Source organism: Suillus clintonianus (genome assembly GCF_016758775.1).
Source record: "Suillus clintonianus strain FC179 chromosome Unknown DEU56scaffold_180, whole genome shotgun sequence".
Taxonomy (NCBI): domain Eukaryota; kingdom Fungi; phylum Basidiomycota; class Agaricomycetes; order Boletales; family Suillaceae; genus Suillus; species Suillus clintonianus.
The window spans coordinates 1-14448 of NW_024539404.1; the positions used below are offsets into that span (position 1 = coordinate 1).

The 14448-nt window shown below is 48.8% G+C and overlaps 5 protein-coding genes across 5 annotated transcripts; 2 read left to right on the forward strand and 3 right to left on the reverse strand.

Annotated features, from left to right (window-relative positions):
- Positions 1 to 83: 83 nt before the first annotated feature.
- On the forward strand, positions 84 to 2053 carry DEU56DRAFT_934828 (quinon protein alcohol dehydrogenase-like superfamily; the record flags this gene model as incomplete). Its single annotated transcript, XM_041358777.1, has 6 exons — positions 84 to 1073; positions 1127 to 1171; positions 1226 to 1420; positions 1474 to 1662; positions 1718 to 1890; positions 1942 to 2053. 6 exons carry the CDS (start codon positions 84 to 86, stop codon positions 2051 to 2053), a joined length of 1704 nt encoding a protein of 567 aa, XP_041201252.1.
- Positions 2054 to 3844: 1791 nt separating this feature from the next.
- DEU56DRAFT_761967 (uncharacterized protein) lies at positions 3845 to 6328 on the reverse strand (the record flags this gene model as incomplete). Its single annotated transcript, XM_041350609.1, has 10 exons — positions 3845 to 3866; positions 3915 to 4777; positions 4817 to 4899; positions 4969 to 5130; positions 5181 to 5287; positions 5343 to 5471; positions 5518 to 5592; positions 5623 to 5909; positions 5958 to 6200; positions 6296 to 6328. 10 exons carry the CDS (start codon positions 6326 to 6328, stop codon positions 3845 to 3847), a joined length of 2004 nt encoding a protein of 667 aa, XP_041201253.1.
- A 150-nt stretch (positions 6329 to 6478) lies between these two features.
- On the reverse strand, positions 6479 to 7043 carry DEU56DRAFT_919745 (uncharacterized protein; the record flags this gene model as incomplete). The annotated part of the gene is made up of 2 exons (XM_041358324.1): positions 6479 to 6763; positions 6810 to 7043. 2 exons carry the CDS (start codon positions 7041 to 7043, stop codon positions 6479 to 6481), a joined length of 519 nt encoding a protein of 172 aa, XP_041201254.1.
- A 1408-nt stretch (positions 7044 to 8451) lies between these two features.
- Positions 8452 to 9152, reverse strand: DEU56DRAFT_919746 (uncharacterized protein; the record flags this gene model as incomplete). Its single annotated transcript, XM_041358325.1, has 3 exons — positions 8452 to 8578; positions 8634 to 9066; positions 9116 to 9152. The coding sequence occupies 3 exons, from the start codon at positions 9150 to 9152 to the stop codon at positions 8452 to 8454; spliced, it is 597 nt and encodes a 198-aa protein (XP_041201255.1).
- Positions 9153 to 9542: 390 nt separating this feature from the next.
- Positions 9543 to 13188, forward strand: DEU56DRAFT_874348 (uncharacterized protein; the record flags this gene model as incomplete). Its single annotated transcript, XM_041355948.1, has 12 exons — positions 9543 to 9914; positions 10000 to 10185; positions 10238 to 10609; positions 10662 to 10855; positions 10902 to 11073; positions 11133 to 11281; positions 11335 to 11578; positions 11609 to 11729; positions 11786 to 11971; positions 12027 to 12165; positions 12220 to 13038; positions 13068 to 13188. 12 exons carry the CDS (start codon positions 9543 to 9545, stop codon positions 13186 to 13188), a joined length of 3075 nt encoding a protein of 1024 aa, XP_041201256.1.
- Between the last annotated feature and the right edge of the window lie 1260 nt (positions 13189 to 14448).

Consider the following 14448-nt stretch of genomic DNA (forward strand, 5'->3'; position numbering starts at 1 on the left):
AGCTCAACGTCCCTTCAAACACATCCAGAGAATCACTCTCAAGTACTTGACTACTCAACGTTTTCGCTCGCTAAGACGCAGTCATGGCTTCCACATCAACGAAGGCAGCTGCCACAAAATCAACTCTGAAACTGATAACGACTTTGAAGGGTCATGGAGAGCAGATTCGATCCATATCCTACTTTCCTGACGGCCAGCGAATGATCAGTGGATCTTATGATAAGACTGCTCGGAAATGGGATCTCAAAGCTGGTAAGGAGATCGAGGAAGCACAGAGTGTTTGCGAGGAGAAGATACGGGCAGTGGCGGTATCAAGGGATGGTCGATGGATTATCACTGCTGGTGGAGAATCTGGAGAATACGACGCCGGGGAGCTGAAAGCCTGTGAGGTCGAGACAGGGATTGTGAAAACATTCGAAGGCCACACATCGAGGATCGCCAGCATTGATATCTCTACGGACAACAAGCTGCTGGCGAGTGGGTCATGGGATTATACAGCGCAGATATGGAACTTGGAGACCGGCAAACTCGTGATTCCATTCAAGAATGATGATTGGGTGGGTGCAGTTCGCTTCTCAATGGATTCAAAGAAGCTTGCGATCAAGTCAATTGTGGGGAAGTGCCTTGAGGTCTGGGATATCCAAACAGCGAAATTGGATGTGAGGATTGGAACAGTGCACGGTGGAGCAGGAAGCTCATATGCGCCAGTTTTCTGGACAAACAAAAACAAAAACATCTTGACCTCATTCAGCTTTACCGATGACCCTGCCAAGACAATCTACGTGTTGGACGCATCGACGCTGAAGACTGTCGGAACTCCCTTCGAAGGGCACACCAACCTCATTCGCTGTCTAACACTTTCATTTGACGGCACTATCATCGTTAGCGGTTCAGACGACAACACCATCAAGCTCTGGGCCTTTGAGTCCCGCCAACTCCTCGCTTCCTTCGACGTTCAGGACCCCCTTACCCTTGCTCTCTCACCCGACTCGCGCCAGTTAGCTTACACGACATACAACGACAACAATATCCACATAAACAATGCTCCACCCGACGTCCTTGCTCAAGTCGGTGTACGCATTCCCTGACAACCATCTACTATCTGTGTGCTAACATTCCCTCATAGACCAGTGCACTCAACAAGTCAATCCTCGGCGGTGATGTACTAAAAGTACGCATCTCACCTCTTGCTCATCACACCACTCATCCATTACTATCATTGCAGTCTGGTTCAACTCGTCGTCCTCCTGTCGTTCGTCGTAGACCATCGATACCTGTCATACCTATCACGCAGAGACCTCCGCCCACAATCAACCCGCAGCAACCTAATTTCCTTCACCTCCGAAGGATTATTCCCTTCTCTTTTCGCAAGAACACAGTTCCGGCTGTTCAGAATAATCAGACCCGGGGTCCTCTAGATGTATGCCTCTGTTTTTTGTTTCTTTTGCAATCCACTCAACACTCGCGCCGCAGTTTCCTGCTACGTTGCCCTTACCTCCCGGTCGTCTTCATACAGAAAGCTCTCCGTTGACTCCCTTGCCCGGTAGCAGGACCTTTTTCAATCCCATTCTGCGCTTATCAGACAAGGGGAAGCAAAGGGCGCGTGAACCGAAACGGAAACCCGTACAAGTTGTCGATGTTCCTCTCGGACAAGCAACATATGTTTGTTTCCTCGAATTTCATTAGTTTCCTGAGACCTGATCATCTTATTCGCCAGGCCGACGCTGTTGGTGTGGACGACGGAGTGCGACCATATGTTCTCTTCTTTTGTCTGGCCTGGTTCCAGACAAAGGAGAAGAAGCAGGTTCCACGACCAGTCTATGATGACGATCCCGAGGAAGACGAAGAGGAGGAAAATATTGTCAACCGAGTTGCTGTGCCCCATCCCAGGTATAATACACCTATTTTTTTACTCGATTGCTCACTAATTCAGCCTGGTAGGGTTCAGTACGAAGAAATTGAATTGCAACCAATGGCTAGCCAGCCACAGCCGAGGGCAGGACCATCTCGCCTTGCGATAGGTGATGAACACCTAGAGGCGCAGTCCCCGTAGTAGATATGACATCCATTGAGCATTTCATCTGTTGAGTCTCGCATATGCATTGTACCTGTAGTTTTGATACCGTGTTTTTGTCCTTTCCTTCGTCTGATCATAGGTTTTACATTGACCTTTCCTATTAATGTAGCTGGCGTTGTACGTGGCACTCATTGGCTCTCAAATCGTGGTCAGCCGCCCTGCGGTCATCCTCGCAGCCCTCTACAACTCATAATACATGGTACGTATAGGGATGGATATTGGATAGGTATCGCTTCTACGTATATGTCGTATTGCGCCTCTGCTGTCGATGAGTGCAGAACTCGATGCACACTATTCCTCACATTGCCAGTAGAAGCAGCCAAGAGACGAGGAAAATGTGGTCTACGTGTTAGCTTTGTACGATATTAGTGGAAACGGTTCATGCGCACGTTGGGGTCCAAAGCGAGGCTGCGACGAAGAGCGAGCAATGAAGCTTGAAGCTTAAGAACGTTGAATCCAAGCGTCGAATGCTACAGTATATCATATATTTTTAGCCATTAAGATAACAAGCTTACAAGTACATAGCAACACTTGCGGGTGGGAAATAAACCAGGCGTCCCTGTCATATTGATGCATGAATGTGTTGTAGTTGTAAGGTAGGAGTGATGCAACACTGTTACAATCCATAGGCAGGTTAATAGGGTGCATCATAATGCATCACTGATGCAGCAGGATGCATCAGCAATGCTATATGATGCATGCCTGCGATGCTTGCTATGATGCATCATTTGATGCGGTGCTGTCCATTTACGGGATGTAGCGCGTTTGGCGGGTTGTCCATTTATGGTATGTAGCGCGTTTGGCGGCTTCTGGCAATACAGCGGGATATGATGCATTATTTTCTCAGAGCGCCCTCCCGCCCGCCTTCTTTGATGGGCGGTATTGTCCATTTATGGTATTCAGCGGGTTCTAGGTTCTGGCAATACAGCTGGTACGGGTTCTGGCAATACAGCGGGTACGGTGGGTGCACGAGCAGCATTCCACCTTGTTACTTATCCTCAGCGCTCAATTTCAGCATATGGCCGCAGGTACAGATGCGTCTCGGTGGGTTCTGGGCGGACGGCGGGTACGGTGCACCAGCATATGGCTGGTACGGGTTCTGGCAGGGTACGGTGCACCAGCAGCATTCCACTTTGTTATTACTGATCCTCCGCGCTCAATTCTAGCAATATGGCTGCAGGTACAGATATGTCTCGGCGGGTACGGTGCACCAGCAACCAGCATACGGCTGGTACGGGTTCTGGCAGGGTACGGTGCACCAGCAGCATTCCACATTCTTGCTAATAGTAATCCTCAGCGCTCAATCGCATTCCACCTTGTTGTTAATCCTCAGGCGCTCAATTCTAGTAATATGAATACGGCCGCATGTACAGCTGCATCTCGGCGGGTTCTGGGCAGACGGGCTACTAGTACTACTATCTATCAATTGACACTGTTACCAAGTACATAGTGAGTAATGCATCACTCTCCCTACAATCAAATTTCATGAAGTCCGTAGCACAAAATGTACATAGCGAGTGATGCATCACTCTCCTACAACCAAATTTCATGAAGTCCGTAGCACAAAATTCGGTGATGCATCAATGTTAGCAATTTCATTCTCGCACACCTATTCTCGCTCACAGTCAAACATTAGCATTTGAACCATGCGCGCAAAATGATGTATTATATTTCTTGTCAGGTACAAGATAACTATTGGATTGAGTAGGGACATTATATCAAGAAATTGGCAAGACTATGATGACGGTAGCATGAAGAACAACCATACTAGACCTTTGCCCGCTTCTTCCTAAGAGCTCTTAGCAGGCATCGAAAAAAAATGGGCAGGATAACATACTGTTGAGCACCCGCAGACCCGTTCTGCGCAGGCCGTTTCATGGAAGGCCCAGTACCAATCGCATCCGCCAGCTCGTTACGCCTGGACTTAACTGGGACACGCTTAGATGCACGTGTATTCGTAGACTCATCGTTGGTAATTCCACCAGGAGCTACATCCCCTGATGAACTAGACTCAGCTCCGGGTGGGTTAGTAATCGTGGGGGTGGTGGCGGCCTTGGGCTTGTGGATGGCCTTGGGTTTTGGCTTGGGTTTTGAAGCGGCCTTGGGTTTTTGGGTGGCCTTGGGCTCGAGGATTGTTTTTTTGGTGATCGGCTTGGTTATGACAGCGGAGAGAGAGTTGGGTGTACCCTGAGGTGGGTTAGGATGAGGCAAGATGGGGAGCTGGGGTGGGTTGGGATGAGGCAAGAAGGGGAGCGAGTCAAGCGAGGGTGGGTTGGGATGAGGCAAGATTGGGAGCGAGTCAGCACTGGACTCATGCAGACTAGTGCGCTCAGCAGAAACAGGCGATAAATTTTGCTGCAGCCAAGCAGCAGCAGAGGCCGGAGATGTTTGGAAGACTGGATCAGTCCAATTGAGATCTTGCCACGTATTAGGGAATGAGAAGCTGGGGGTCGACACAGAGGGGTTGTAGACCGGTGTAAACCCATCAGTGGACATGAGAGGGGCAGTATATGCCGGAGTAAAAGAACTAGGAACCGAAGTGGTGGACATTTGGGGCGCATAGAATGGTCCGAACAAGTTGGGAACCAAATTGGTGGTCGGGGGTACGTATACTGGTGAATATGAATGAGGAATTGGTGCGGAGACACCATCATAGTTAGAGTATGATGATGATGCATCAGACTGCAGGGGTACATCAACCTGTGAATAGATATGTATCGCAAACGAAAGGGTACGTACCATTGCACCTATTGATGCATCAGGCGTGGCTCCTGGTGCATCAGATGCATCACCCAGTGAAGCATCAGGCAGCAGCAAGGAGCCTTGTGATGCATCAGGCGGATGCATCAGCTGATGATAAAAAAAGTATAAAGACCGACCAATCTACTGACCTTCATTCTCCTCTTGCTCCTCTTCCCCTTGATCAAAGGACTCGATGTCATTGTCCTCTTCGACGTCGTCATGGCCATTGGGCACCTCTTCACCATACACCTCCTCACCGCACTCCATGTCCTCGTTCCCTACAGTAACGTTAGGCTTGCGCTTGTCGGATGCTGCATGATATAAACTAGGTAAGTCAGCTAGCAACAGATAAAAAACGCACGGAAGATGATTTCCGCATATTGCTGAAACACCTCTAGGAAATTCCTATCGGCCGTTTGGTATAACTGGGCGAAGGTTCTGCCTTGTTGAGTTTCAGAGGGATGGCAACTTGAGTACGTAAGTGTGAGTCCCAAAACAGTTTATACCCAATACGTAAACTCACAATAATGAGGTCATATCCCAGTCGTTTCTTGGATCTGGACCAGCAAACATGAAGGACACGAGGAAACCGGTCTTCTTCTTGACCAATTGCGCGAATCGCCGGCAGATAATAGGTAAGTCGTCTATGCCCCTGCTTGAATGTTAACTATTGGACTCTATTCACAGAAACCACTTACTGCGCAATTCCCTCCGCATCAAATGGCACACAGTCATCCTCGCTGTCCTCGTCTAAATGATTCTTCTTGCCAGACCTCTCGTGAGTTTAAAACTGCTTCTCGTACATGTCACGAATCTGAATCTTGACCTCCTCATCCTCATCATTCAACAGCTCCTTAGAAAATTTACGCCCCAGCGCAATTCGTCTGCCTGACGACACCTTCCCAGCCTCTTCTTCGGCCTTTACCAACAGTTTGATCCGCTCGTCATAGTAGATATCGGAGTACAACTCAGCCTCGGACTTAGCACGTCGTTTTGGCTGCAGCACGTCATCGAAGACAGTTGACTCCTTTTTCAGGCTACGGTTTTTCTTGGACGCATTCGCACGCCAACGAAACCAAGTCCGGAGTTGCTGAAGTACGTCAGTAAATAGTGACATGTTCATTATAGATGGGCTTACTATTTTGCACCTGTTTTCAGCTTCTCCCACCTCAATACGTTGCTCCGGCGAAAGGGCGTCAGCGGCAATGTCGGGAAATACTACCGCTTCCTCTGGGAACTGTTTAAACCAGTCCCTGATCAAGGTGGGCCAAAAACGCGAATAATCTTTCTCCTTCACATGCTCTGAGATATTGGGGAAGGCGCTCTTGAAGCCACTCCGTTTGTACGTCTGAGGTCCAGCATGCGGCAGGCATGACGAGATCTTGTACGTTGAATGAGGTCACTGTAAGATTAAATGTGTGCGTTTCAAGTTGTCTTAAAAAATGAAAATGGTGTGTAAACTTATGTATGCTATACCTGTTGGATTCTGTTGGACTCTGTCTCACGCATAGGCCTAAGTTGTCTTGAACAGTGCAATCAACCACCCGAAGGAGCAGTATGGTAGATCAGTTAGATACTTCGTCCATAGCTAACTTGAAACATATAAACAGAAGTATCAAGCATGTTGTTCTAATTTTATCTAGGCACCTTGAGATCCGATCAATCGAAGTCTAAATCTAAGCCATCCCCTGGACCCGCCTCGGTGTTAGTACTCCCAGTGTCCTCAATCCGATCAATCAAAGCGCCATCCCCCTGGGCCTCGATGTTAGTACTCCCACCATCCTCAACGTCGCCGCTGGCAGGCTCGTCACCTGTGACATCCACCCCATACTCTGTGAACTCTTCTTCGGCCTGTAACGTCACATTCTGATTATGCACCGACACGATTGTGAACGGAATGTATCCCGTCAAGGCCTTTTGGGATTGAAACCAAGACTTAATGCGCTATTGAGTGGTCAGCTTGTGCACTACGTAGAATCCTGGTACCCACATCTTTCCTCCATTCTACGGCCTGAAACACCTGACGGTGCTGCTCTTCAGAGAGAGACTGAGTGTTGGGTAAGTCAGGGAACAAAGCATCACACTCTGGCCAGCATTCGAAGAAAATCTCGTATAGGGATGTCCAGAACTCGATGAGGTCGTCGTACTCATAGCAGTAGTTGTACAGGTCTAGCTGATTTTCTAGCCAGCGGCGCTGATCAGTTGAGAAATAGGGTTCCGACATGGTGAGAGTTGATGCGTGAATGTAGATTAGAACTGTGAAATAGTATTATTTTGCGCTCCGAACAGCGGAGTGCACGATTGTCACCAGATTGAATGTTGAACATTGAACGTTGGCAGTTTGAAAGTGACACCGTCAAGGTGATAGAATAGCATATCAGTCTCAGAGTATACTACCTAGCTAAGTACTAGTACTTACTAGTATCTGTGATGTGCGTCATGCGATGAGTCTGGGCTTGTCTGATACATACAAGCCTTTCAATAAAACTCCTATAAAACTCCCTGCGTATACTACGACAACAAAGTTCCAGCTCTTTAATTAGGCTCTACACTATTCAACCTTTAAACACGCCGGCAGTTCAATATGCCTCAAAAGGAATGAATTCACCCTATGGTGCCATTGGTATGCACGACGTTACTGATAACTCTACCTGAGATCATGAATACTTACCCAGGAAGCCTGTCCTCGTGAGTGATTTGCTCGAACATGAGTGGCCATCGTGCTCTAACCCTTGCACAGGGATATGACATATTGTTCCTTATTACGAACATCCATTCAGAGACCATATTGAAACACAAGGTCGTCGATTTCATCATTCAGTGCGTGGCATCTGAATACTTCTACATCATTCTCTCATCCCCGGTACCAGATATAAAGTAGACAGGGAATAAGATGAAGCTTAGCCTCAATGCGCACGGTAGCCGAATCGTATCTTACCGCTGTTTGTGTCTCACTCACTGCGTGCCTCTCAGACTGCTGTTTGTGTCTTACTCACTGCGTGCCTCTCAGTAAGCTAACTGGTGTGCATGCTTACCCCTGACAATACGACACTTTCATGAACACCAAGCAACGGCTACTGCGCACACATCTGACAATCACACTTCATAAAGGTCAGTGTTTCTCTGTCTCAGTCTTTGTCTCCTACCATTATTAATAAACTGGTAACACATTCTGAAGTAAGTAGTGTGAGCTAGTTCTATCTGTCCCGAAGTCTAAAGTCGGCTAGTTCCATCTGTTCCTAAAGTCTGCTAAGTATCCTGCCCACACATCTGACATTCTAAGGCAGCCGGTGTTTCTCTGCCACGGTCTTTGTATCCTACAAACGTACTGATAAGACATTCTGAAGTAGTGCGAGCTAGTTCCATCTGTCCCAAAGGTCCCAAAGTTTGAGGTCTGCTAGTTCCATATGTCCTGAAGTCTGCTAATTATCCCGCCCACGCACATCCGACATTCTCGCGCTTCAAAGGCAGCCGGTGTTTCTCTGCCTCGGTCTCTGTATCCCTGATTCACACCTCTGGAACTGCTTAATTGAGTGGCGGATCACTTCTAGTATTGGCCACAATTGGTACATAGATGCGTCCATACAGTATATACAAAAATGTCCAGTGTTCGAGAGTCGCATATTGACTACTTAAGGCAACCATTGCGCTTCTCCGAGGTCAATGGCATCGAGCATGCGCACCAGGCTGTCATCAAGGGACTTGCAGCAGCTGAAGGACGAACAGCTAACACCGAGGACATGCGGGGATGTGCGCTGCCTGAGAAAGAATCAATGGCAAGAACAAAAAATGTGCCACCAATCAAGATACGCACCAGGTCTCGAAGACTCCTACCCGGCGGCCGCGGGTGACAAGGTAGAAAGGACCAAGGGCCCCAGCACGCGGAACATCGAAGCTGAAATCGCGATATTGCTGCTGGCCCCTTGTCTCGCCGTTGACAATGACAGCTGTCATTGGAAGATGCGGGAAACCGACAAACTGCACAAATGCAGCGGCCTGAGTCTCGACAGCTACTGCAGGAGGGCTGACGACAGCTACTGCAGAACGGGGGGTGATGACGGCTACTGCAGGAGGGGGACTGATGACGGTTACCGCAGGAGCCAATGTAGCCGCTGGGATGACGGCCGCCGTAGGAGTTGCAGACGACATGACAGGAGGGCCTCCACTACCATCAGAAATCACTTGGATGAGGGTTTGCGCCTCGTCATTTGATAGCGTCAATGAAGATAGTAGTTGCAAAACAGCATCTGAAACATGTGTTAGCAGACATAAATCAGTGATGGGCCAAAAACGCACCAAGGCTGCTTTGGTCGTTGTTTGTGGTGGTGGTCATTGTTTAGAAAGTCAGATGGGATGTAGGCCATCGAGAATCGAAGATAAATACTTACCGAACTCAATGCCTAGCTGAAGATCGGGAACCAGCTCAAGTCGGTGAAGGTCGGTTGCAATAAAGAATCAACGGTTGCAACAGAATCATTGTTTATTTGGTGTTGTTTATTGATTCGCACAGAAGGTGAGCACTTCTTTGAAAATCCACGATATGATCGAATCTATGATCGAATTCATGCGTGATTCAATGCTGGCCATCAAATACTTCACGAATGGCAAGTCCATTTCTGATGAGTCCATTGCTGGTGACGGTGACGGCCAGCATTACAGGTAAGTAAGAAAAAAACATCATAGTCATTTTCTAACGATCAGTACTTACAGCCAGTACTTTGTCATGGAGTCCAATCTGTCCCCCCCAATCGCTGGTTCGTCTTCAACGATCGTATGTACAGAGAAATTGCGTCAGGAGCTGGGAAGAACAACAAGAGCCAAGAAGCGGCAGAAAAAGGTTACACTGAATTCTTACCCACGTCCAAAGTCGAGTGTCAAGCAGCGAAAGCACACCCAGTACCAATATCGCGGAGACGGCTCTATCTCATATACCCTGCAGTACGTCCAACCTCCCAAAAACGCACAGCAAACCACGCACCGTCAACCACCCGAGCCTATCCAGCCTGCGCTAGCAATGACGCTAGATGATTTTGGTGAATTTTCGGCCGATATGTCATGCGGCGCTGACAATGATGCTCACTCTGAGAGGAAACAGGTAAGTTGCCAGACTAACGTGATTATGCTTCATGCCAGTGCTCACTGACTTCGTTCAGGAAAATCCACTGCTGGTGTGGCTGAAGGATCGCTCCCTGTTCCTCCACGAGATGCTACGACTCGAAGGCCGAGGAGAACTCAGTGCAGGGCCATGTTCTGGATGTTGTTACCCACATCCGGAATATCGTTGTCAAGACTGCTTTGGGATCACTCTATGTTGTGCGTCCTGCATGGTGACGGCCCACACCCATCACCCGCTGCATCGGCTGCAGGTAAGTGCTTAAACAATTGTAATCGTGCAGAATATGAACTCACTAGATGTAGAAATGGAATGGAGAATACTTTGAGTCAGCAAGCCTGAAGACCCTCGGTCTCCGGATCCAGCTTGGACACATGGCCGGTCAGACTTGTTCCAATCCTCGTCGCGCATTCAATGATGACTTTGTCATCATGGATTCTCATGGCGTTCACGAGGTAGCTTTGGATTTTTGTGATTGCTCCCTGGCCACAACCCACATTCAACAGCTCCTCCATATGTCACTATTTCCGTCAACAACATCTGACCCCAAGACTGCGGCAACATTTCGCCTTCTTGAAGAATTCCATCTCTTGTCATTTGAATCGAAAGTGTCGGCATACGAGTTTTTTAATGCGTTGATGCGGAGGTCTGACAATACGGGGCTGAGTCCCATCAAAGTACGTACTGTTCGGGCCGCTCCATGACAACATCGCCTTACATTTTTTTTAGGAACGATACGACCAATTCACGCGGATGATTCGCGAATGGCGACATCTCAAGATGCTCAAACAGTCTGGGCGACCTTATGATCCCAAAGGGGTTGATTCGACTCCCGAGGGTGGATGCGCTGTTTTGTGTCCGGCCTGTCCACAGCCCGGCAAGAACTTACCTGCTGACTGGAGAGAGGCTTCCCCTACTGACCGGTAAGATGCTACCATTATGGCATGTGTATTGGTCGCTGATTCATAGGAGTAGCTGGCTATATGGGCTGTTTGTGGCCATCGACGCAAATTTCCGGTTGAAACGGAAAGTGGTTTCAAAGGATAGTGTAGACCCCAGCCTGAGTTGTGGCTGGGGATACTTTGTCGAAGAACATGCGTACAAGGCTTTCCTAGACGACAAATCCAACATTAGTCAAGAGGTGAGTTTTTAGTCGTCTTTGAATTTTTTTTATGATGCTAATGCGGGCTTGCGGAACAGAAGTCTACATGCTCAAGTCACAACGCGGTAAACAGTGCAGACACCAAATCCAGTCATGGGCTTGCAGCTACGGGGCTGGGGACCATTGATTGCGCTCGCCACAACATGAAATTACTGACCGCAGTTGGAGACCTCCAGAAAGGAGAAAGGTGAGTTATGCTATACTTCAGACACCCAATAATATTGATGTGCCACCATCTAGATATGTAAATATGGATTACCTCTTCTTCTCGACCCTTCGCCACACCGCTGTGGATATCCTTAACGTCTTGTATGATATAGCATGCCAGTGGAACAAGCACTTATGGCACCGTATGGCCTCATTCCCCCCCTCGATGCAACTGGACCACACCGCTAAGAAGGTCACCTTTTTCGTGCCGAAATTTCATTTGCCAGCTCACATTGAATCATGTCAAACAAGCTTCTCATTCAATTTTGCGCGCAGCGTCTGACGAACGGATGGAGAAGCTCCGGAGCGAGGATGGGCGAATATAAACCCCGTGGCATCGAGCACGAAAGAAATGGGCCCAGGCGCGAGACGAGACACCCTTGATGATTTCTTTGGGGACTGGAATTGGAAGAAAATTACTGGTCTACGTAAGTGATGCACTGATTACTGATGTATTACTGATGCATTACTGATGCATCATTAGGTCGCACTATGCTACGGAAGGTGAAAGAAGCCTTGCCCGAACTATCTGAACACGAAGCAGCGCTGGACGACCTCGAAGAAGGACTGAAGGTGGAATATGCAGAGGCATTGAGTAGATGGAAAGAGCAGGTTGAGGCATGGGAGCACGATCCCTCCCAGCCGAACCCATATGAACGGAGCACAGAAAGTGAGTACATTTCGTTTGGTGAATAACGTCTTGACGCTGATGTCATTTTATGCAGAGATCACGCTTGCATCTGTGCGCCTCGAACTTGCGAAAGAAGACACATCAGAAATCGAACGAGGCGGCTTCCACGAATTGCATGAAGATTGTTCGCCCAGCGTGCTGATCAGCGGCGGCCTAGAGCTAGAAGAGCAGCAGTAAGTTTAATCAATGTAATATCTCATTGTATGGTTGCTAATGAAACACTTCAGGCGACGTCTTCGAGCTGAGAAGGCAGGTCTAGGGATCCATGCCACGGACATTCAAGAAGGGAAGGTCGTTCAACGGAGTAATAGTCTCCAACGTCGGATCGAGGCCTGGGTCAAAGTCCAGGAGCTATACATGCCGATGATCGCGGCCTTACGACTGAAAAACAAGTCCAGTGGTGTTGTCATCACTCCCGAGTCATTTGATCTTCTCCTTCCTTCACAAGTTGGCAGAACGGATCCTTTCGACCTCAAATTTCAGAAAATTGAATGGAGACTTCGATTCGCACAAGCTCACGACACACTACGCTCGCTACGTTCTAATCTACGTGCGCAAACCGCTATCCTGAAATATAAGGATCGTAATCTCCGTGGTCAAGGCTCAAACACCCGAGCTTGTAACACGCTCAAAGGCGTTGACGCAAGAATCGAGGCAGCATCAACCCGATACCAGGATGCGCGCAGAGCGCTGGTGATTCTTGCTCCCTTCGTCGAGGAGACGGGATGGCAAGCCTCCCTACGTCCACTCGATCGTCAAGATATTCGAGGGATGTCGGATGTCCTGTGGGGCGAGACTGAGGGAAGAAGAAAGCTTTCATGGATATGGAATATGCGCAGTGCTCATGGAGACGAGCTGGATGATGATGGATCTATGGAAGGTAAGCTTACCAATTTGTTCATGCACCCTATCTCACCGGCACTCTATCCAGATATGCGAATAGAATGGTGCAAGGCCAGGGCGCGCGCTATGCGGTGGAAGGAGGAGCTCGAGCTGTTACGAGAGGAGATGCGGAGAACTCTGCAGTTCTTTGACTGGCAGGCGATGTCATGGGGTCTGGTAGTCCCGCCGAGAGAGAGGGCCGGATTGCATATGCTCGACGTCAAGCAGCCTTGCGTCGGGCACTGCGGGACACGTGTCATTCCAGTTGGGCAGACACTTGCTCGTTCGTGGACCAGTTCCATGGGGAATCCTAGCGCTTGCATGTAGTATCCTTCACATAGTTCATGTACCCTTCACGTAGTTTTGCAATACAGGTGTTGACTAATGTATGGGTGAAGGGCGGGGGATGCAGTGGGCGGGATCATCAATGCATGGGTGAAGGGCGGGGGATGACGAGTAGCGTGATGCATCAAATAAAGGGCGGGGGATGCATCAGACGAATAGCGTGATGCATCAAATGAAGGGCGGGGGATGCATCACGCTATTCGTGTGAAGGGCGGGGGATGCATCAGACGTATAGCGTGATGCATCCCCGCCGTTCATTTGATGCATCAGAAGCAGGTGTGCATGCATCACACAGCAGAGGCATGCATCACATTATGCAGGGTATTGCGCAGGGGGGGACATGCATCACTCATGCATCAGGGGCTTTAGAATTGTAATGTTGTTGCATCACAACAGTACTACAGTTACAACAATTCATGCATAACTATGACAGCAACCTGTGACTGCTCGGAAATGGGATCTGAAGACGGGTAAAGAGATTGAGGAAGTATGGAGTGTTTGCGAGAACAAGGTATGGGCAGTGGCGGTATCAAGGGATAGTCGATGGATTGTCACTTGTGGTGGAGATAAGAAGACCGGGGAACTGAAAGTCTGTGAGGGTGAGACAGGGATTGTGAAATTATTCGAAGGCCACTCAGATTGGATCAATTGCATCGATATCTCTGCGGACAGCAAGCTGCTGGCAAGCGGGTCTGATGATAAAACAACGCGGATATGGAACTTGGAAGCCGGCAAACCCGTGGCCGATCCATTCGAGAGTGTTGATATTGTGGGCACAGTTCGATTTTCAACGGATTCGAAGAAGCTTGCAATCAAGTCAATTGTGGGGAGGTGGCTCGAGGTCTGGGATGTTCACACACAGAAATTGGATGTGAGGATAGGGAAATCCACTGGATTTGGAATCACCTATGCGCCAATGTTCTGGACAAACAAAAAACAAAACATCTTAGCCACATTCACCTTCACGGACGATGACCCCGCCACGACAATCTACGAATTTGACGCATCGACGCTGGAGACTGTTGGAACTCCCTTCGAAGTGCACACCAAGGTTGTCATAGGTCTAGCACTTTCATCTGACGGCACCCTCCTCGCTAGCGCTTCCTTTGATGACACCATTAAGCTCTGGGCCTTCGAGTCTCGCCAACTCCTCGCTTCCTTCGACGTTCAGTATCCTCTTACCCTTGTCTTCTCACCCGACTCGTGCAAGTTGGCTTACACTACATACA